Raw genomic sequence first — 6,872 nt, forward strand, 5'->3', positions numbered from 1 at the left:
CATTGATGCAGTTCTATGAAACAGCCAAGGTGACATTTTTCTCGTCTGGAGAAACCACAGCAGAGAGGGTTGAATCAGTTGCAGAGGGATTACATCTTCTTGAAGGACAGGTAAGTACAAACTCAACACCGATGATCCACAAAAGGCAACCCTGGAATAGGAAGGTTCGGAGGGGTTTTTAGGAACCATAGAGGCAACGGGGTATTAGGCTACATGAAGGGCATTCTCACACCACCACCATCTTAGTTGAGCTCCATGCACTTATCCAGGGTCTCCAACTAGCAGCAGAACATGAGTTATTACAGCTAGAAAGTAATATTGGCTCAACCAAAGCCATCCACATGCTTACACATGGATACAATAACATTATCTGGGAGCTCCAGTGCCAACAGATATATTCAGGGAACAGAATAGGGGGCGGGACATGCTGACAAAGGAGGGAGCGAAGTGCTGAGTTTGTGATGTACCACGTGTTTTGGTAGTTCCTCCAATGATTGCAACAGAAGCAGTGCCGGAAGATATTTCAGGAACTACGTTTCCTAGGAAAATATGCACGGCCAAGCAATTGGCATAGCTACCTCTGAATATTGTATGGTGCCAGCTATTAACTAACTATATGTAACTAGTCCGGGATCACACCCCTTAGCCTAGGGTATACAATTAACCCAAAAAAAAGGCAGATAATTCTACTAACCCTCCCAAAGTCACATTAGCTTTCCACTAGACAAAGCACACTTCGTTTACCAAGACTGGACTTGAAATTACAATATTCCCAGAGAGAAATGGAAACCATATAAAATCAATGATCACTAAAAATGCAAATGACTCAGAAATGTACATGAAAATTCAATTGAAGTTCTTTTAAACCATCGGCATATAAACTTTATACCTTTATGAGCAGCAATAAGCTAAACTACTACTACAACAACATACCCAATGAAATCACATAGAGTGGAGTATGGGGAGGATAGAGTGTACGCAAACCTACCCCTACTTCATGGAGGTAGAGAGGCCATTTCCGAAAGACCCTCGGCCAATAAGTTAAACTACATTCACTAAAATGTCTCAAAAAAATGTCTCCAGTTCTACATAACTTTCATTATTCATTAATTTTCCCCTAAAGAATGAATAAAAGATGTATGCATCAACAGTCATGGGATATAGAAGTACACTAGTTGAAAACAAAGTATAATGATCATTATCAAACAAAATTAACTTTCACTTCATATATCTAGCCAACAGAGGGAAATTGTTACATATTGATGCGAACACAAATGCTTTTGTGAGCAATTAACAGAACACATCCAAAAAAAAACTGACACTTGAGAAGTTGATGTTGGCAGTGAAAGTATGCTTAGAAACTACATCTTAACCACCACCTGTTCAGCAGAACTCTTCTTCACAACTCCTCTAGAGCACAACTCATTCAGTAACTCCAAAGCCTCCTCTGCTAAGCCTTCATAAGCAATACCTTCAATTAGAATAGTGTATGTAGATTCAGTAGGTTTGCATCCCTTTGAAATCATATAAGCTAAGAAGTCAATTGCACGATCTGTTTGGCGAGCTTTACACAGCCCCAACATAATGGCATTGTAGGTTATAGCATTGGGCCGGACATCCAATCCTTCTATGTCGTGAAAGAACTTTATGGCTTCATCAACTTTTCCTTCCCTACTAAGACCTGCCACAAATGAGGAATAGGTAATGATATCAGGTTGGAGACCTTTCTCTCGCATTTCATTCAGAAGTTCAATGGCAAGTTCAGTTTTCCCAACTTTGGATAGTCCATCAATCACTGTATTGTAAGTGATTAGAACTGGAGAACAGCCTTTGTCACTAAGTTGATTGAGGATTTCAACTGCAACATCAACCTTACCATCTTTGCACAAAGCCGTGAGCAATGTATTATAAGTCACAATATCAGGGTAACAACCCCTACTCACCATAACTTCCAAATACTCAATTGCTCTATCCATTTTCTTCTCTTTGCAGAATGCATGAAGCAATGGATTATAACTCAAGGAGTTCGGCGTACATCCATACTTAGGCATCTTCTCCAATAAATCAATCGCCCGTCCCAACAGTCCCTTCCGACATAAGAAATTGATCAAGATGTTAAACGTGACAACACTAGGAGAACAGCCTTTTCTAACCATATCAGCCAACAGTTTCTCGGCATCCATCCACCTACCTGTACTACACATACTACGCAAAATTATATTGTGGGTAATCACATTAGGTTGGCAACCATAAGATGGCATATTATTCAGAAACTTGATTGCTTCGTTCAATCTCCCTTCCTTACAAATCCCATTTATAAGAACATTATAAGTTACTACATCAGGTACACATCCTTTACTCCTCATTTCATCCAAAAGCTTCATCGCCTGCCCAACACCACTTTCCTTACACGTTGCTTCGATCAAAATTGTATAGGTAATCACATCAGGGTAACACTCTTTCTGCAACATACGGTCAAGAACATGCATAGCTTGTTTCAATTTCCCACTATCACATAAGCTGCGCAAAATAGTATTGTACGTGACAACATCAGGTGCAACACTCATTCGATCCAATACCTTCAATGCATTATCAATTTCACCTGACTTACAATAACCACTAATCAACACATTGTAAGTAATAACATCAGGAACAGCCCCAGAATCCTCAAGAATCTCCAATACTCTAGTAGCCTTCTTCGTTTGCCCAATTCTACAAAACCCACGAATCAAACTCGTACATGGTATAATATCAGGTATATCCCCACGATACACCATACTCTCAAGATGCTTAAAACTTTCTTCTAATTCCCCATTTCTAACCAACCTACGAAGATAATTATTACTCTCAAATTCTTCAATATTTTCAGATATGCTCCCATTTGTCTTTTTCTCAACACTTGATAACCTACCATTCGTCGTCCCTCCTAAAATTTCGATTCTTGAAATAGCAAAAACCTTATTTTGTCTCTGTTTCCTCAACTGACCCCCGAGCAAACTGTTCTTACACCTCCTATTACTACTCCCAAATCCCCTTTTCTCAACACTCGATAAAGTTTCAATTTTTGAAATAGAGAAAACCATATCTTGTCTCTGTTTTCTCAACTGACCCACAAGTAAAGAACTGTTCTTGAACCTCCTATTATTACAACAATTAACAGTGATTTCCTTACGAGTAGAGTGAAATGAGCAAAACCCTTCATGGGTTTGCTTCGTTGGTACTATTAACTCCATAAGAACAAGTTTACAACAACAACAAAAAACTAGTAACAGTATTCACTAAATACCGGTCATTCTACACTATATGGGCAAAAAAAATTCTTTTTTCTACTGCAGAAGTGTACAATAGTCGTTGTGTTTGTCTATATGAAGATTATTAGTAAGCAAAAAGATGAAAAAGGAAGCTTACTCGGAGAAGAAGAAGAGCAACAGAGCTGCCGGTTTTTTTTTTTGTTCTCCTTTCTTATCCTCTCTGGTTTTTTGTCTCTTTGACAGTGAAACAAAAGCCCAAAAGAGTTTTATTGGGCCTCAAACTAATAGTATTTTTGGGCCTTAGGCCCACACTGATTTTTCAATAGTGAAGAATGAAGATGATTTGTTTTCAAGTTTTTGCACGGATTGTCCCTCAAATGGACTGGTTTTTAATTTTGTATAATTTACATAAATTTTATAGTGTTAAGATTTAATTATATATATATATATATTATTATTATTATTATTTTTTTAAAAAAAAAAAATTATAAAAAGTAAATCCCTTAAAATTTATGGATTTCGGGTATATCATTATGGATACATAAGCAGACATCCGGATACGTAGGGGAATGATGTATCTAAGAGGGGATAGAGATGTAATAGAGAAGGGATATGAAATCCAAATATATAGGGAGAGGGATGTATCCGAGAGGGGTTATGGATGTATTAGCGAGAGACAAATCAATTGTATTCGGATAGTTATATTTGTTTTTTTTTGTATCAACTATGTTTGTATTTTGTATCAGTTGTATTCGTGATACAATGAATACAATATGTATTCAACCTCACTCCTCCCTCTCTCGATCTTGTTCGCCTCTTTCCTCCCGCTCGACTCTCTCCTCCTATTATGTAGGTAAATACAATAGTTATTGATACAATTGTGTTCATTTTGGTACAACTCAGTTGTATAAATTGTATTCGCGATACAACTTGATACAACGAATGAACAAATACAACATGTATTCAATCTCTGTCGCCTCTCTCCTCTCTCTTCCAGATCTTGCTCGCCTCTCTCCTCCTAATATGTAGCTAAATACAATAGTTTTTGATACAATTCAGTTGTATCAATTGTATTCGTGATACAACGATTGAACGAATAAAACATGTATTCACCTCCTGCCTCTCTCTTAGATCTCGCTTGCATCTCTCCTCCCCTAACATATAATTATTGAGAGTGTCATATCAAACTGTGACAAACAAAAATGAACAGATGAAATAGTAAATAAAAAATTTGATATTAAAAGTCAGACAGACGTCCTCATTTTTCTTGCCTTCTGTGTATGCATGAAAATTATCACAAGACTTAACTATCATTTAGTTAACCTTTATTTTGATTAACACGCTTTCCTCTTTAGTACTCCCTCCGTCCACAATTGTTTGGTAGGTATACTAAAAATAGATGTCCAAGATTAATTGTCAATTTAAACAATCAAGAAATAATTAGTCACTTTTTTCCAATTCTGCCCTTAATGATAGTGTAGTTCAATTAAAAAGTTATGAGGACTTTTGGTATAGTAGGGTTATATTAGTCAAATTACACCTTGTATTAAATTTTCCTTGAGGGATGTGCATGACCTTACCCTGACAAACAATTGTGGACGGAGGGAGTATAAATAAAAATAATATAGCTCTTTAGATGACAATTGTTTATTGACAAACATAATAATTTACTTACATGGAAAATGGAATAATTAATTTGTTTCCTTATTATATTATGGAAACAAATAATATGAGCTGAAACTACTTACCTTTACCTTACTTCTTAGATTTACTTTCCTTATATGAAATTACTTACCTTACTTCTTAGATTTACTTTCTTTATAATATATTACTTACCTTGTTTCTTAGATTTGATTTTTGTCTCAATATTGCTTTCCCCCCCTATAAATTCAATTGTTAAGTTATTGTTGCTTACAAGTTACAAAGCTAACTATTGTATTGAAGGAGTGCATTATTTTGAGCTAGGTATAATTAATATTCTACCTTTCTTTTGTATTTTTTTTCTTATATATTGTTATTGTTGATATCTAAGATTTTATCACTATTTATACATTGAGAACCAACATTACACTTTTTTACTCTCTTAAATCAGGTTCAATCATGGCAAGGTTTGGCCGTAAAAAAATTGTATTGAGAAGATACAGAATAAAAGGCAAAGGAATGTGAAATTCGCTAAAAGGTGTATGGGCCTTTTTAAGAAAGAAAGTGAGCTCTCAACACTTTGTGATAGTCTAAGTGCTATCGTGATTGTAAATCCTCCAACAAACATTGATGGCACCAACTCCGGCCTCACCGTGCCTCGTGAAAATGCTACTAGAAAGGTAAATGCAGAGCTAATCCAAATTAACAGAATGCTTGAAGAGGAACAGAAACGCACAAAAATGCTTGAAGCAGAGAAAATTTCAACTCTCTTTAGTTTCAACAATTGATCGAAACTATTGAAATCAAGTTGCTGGAAATGGAATGTCTAGCTATCCAACTAAAGGAGTGTAACATTCCATTTCCCTACAGTACCATCGCAGATGCCTTGGCTCCTAGATAAAAAGTTTCTTTCTATTTCAATGCTAGACTATTTAAATTTTTAAGACAAAAATTTAAATAGTCTAGCATTGAAATAGAACGAAACTTTTTATCTAGGAGCCAAGGCATCTGCGATGGTACTGTAGGGAAATGGTATGTTACACTCCTTTAGTTGGATAGCTAGACATTCCATTTCCAGCAACTTGATTTCAATAGTTTCGATCAATTGTTGAAACTGAAGAGAGTTGAAATTTTCTTATGAACGTCCTATATTCTCCGCTTCAAGCCTTTTTGTGCGTTTTTGTTCCTCTTCAAGCATTCTATTAATCTGGATTAGCTCCGAATTTACCCTTTCTAGTAGCATTTTCAGGAGGCACGATGAGGCCGGAGTTGGTGCCATCAATGTTTGTTGGAGGATTCACAATCACCATAGCACTTGGACTATCACAAAGTGTTGAGAGCTCACTTAATTTCTTTCTTAAAAAGGCCCGTATGCCTTTTAGCGAATTTCACATCCCTTTGTCTTTTATTTTGTATATTCTCAATACGACTTTTTGCGGCCAGACCTTGCCATGATTAAACCTGATTTAAGAGAGTAAAAAATTGTAATGTTGGCTCTCAATTTCAAAATGTATAAATAGTGATAAAACCTTATGTATCAACAATAACAATATATAAGAAAAAAAATACAAAACAAAGGTAGAATATTAATTATACCTAGCTCAAAACATGATAGCTCAAAATAATGCACTCCTCCAATACAATAGTTAGCTTTGTGACTTGTAAGCAACAATAACTTAACAGTTGAATTTATAGAGGAAAAAAAGCAATATTGAGACAAAAAGCAAATCTAAGAAGCAAGGTAAGTAATATATTATAAAGAAAGTAAATCTAAGAAGTAAGGTAAGTAAATTCATATAAGGAAAGTAAATCTAAGAAGCAATTAAGGTAAAGGTAAGTAGCTTCAGCTCATAGTATTTGTTTCCATAATATAATAAGAAAACAAATTAATTATTCCATTTTCCATGTAAGGTAACAAATCTCAAAAGATTTATTCTATGTCCCACCAACTGTCCCCACACATTAAATAATAAATAAATA

The 6,872-nt window shown here is 35.4% G+C and overlaps 1 protein-coding gene across 1 annotated transcript; it reads right to left on the minus strand.

Annotated features, from left to right (window-relative positions):
* Window positions 1-1,021: 1,021 nt before the first annotated feature.
* Window positions 1,022-3,430, minus strand: LOC102587797 (pentatricopeptide repeat-containing protein At1g09900). The gene has a single exon (XM_006364500.2). It carries the CDS (start codon window positions 3,231-3,233, stop codon window positions 1,362-1,364), a length of 1,872 nt encoding a protein of 623 aa, XP_006364562.1. The 5' UTR covers window positions 3,234-3,430; the 3' UTR covers window positions 1,022-1,361.
* Between the last annotated feature and the right edge of the window lie 3,442 nt (window positions 3,431-6,872).

Source organism: Solanum tuberosum, unplaced genomic scaffold (genome assembly GCF_000226075.1).
Source record: "Solanum tuberosum cultivar DM 1-3 516 R44 unplaced genomic scaffold, SolTub_3.0 scf00504, whole genome shotgun sequence".
Classification (NCBI taxonomy): Eukaryota; Viridiplantae; Streptophyta; class Magnoliopsida; order Solanales; family Solanaceae; genus Solanum; species Solanum tuberosum.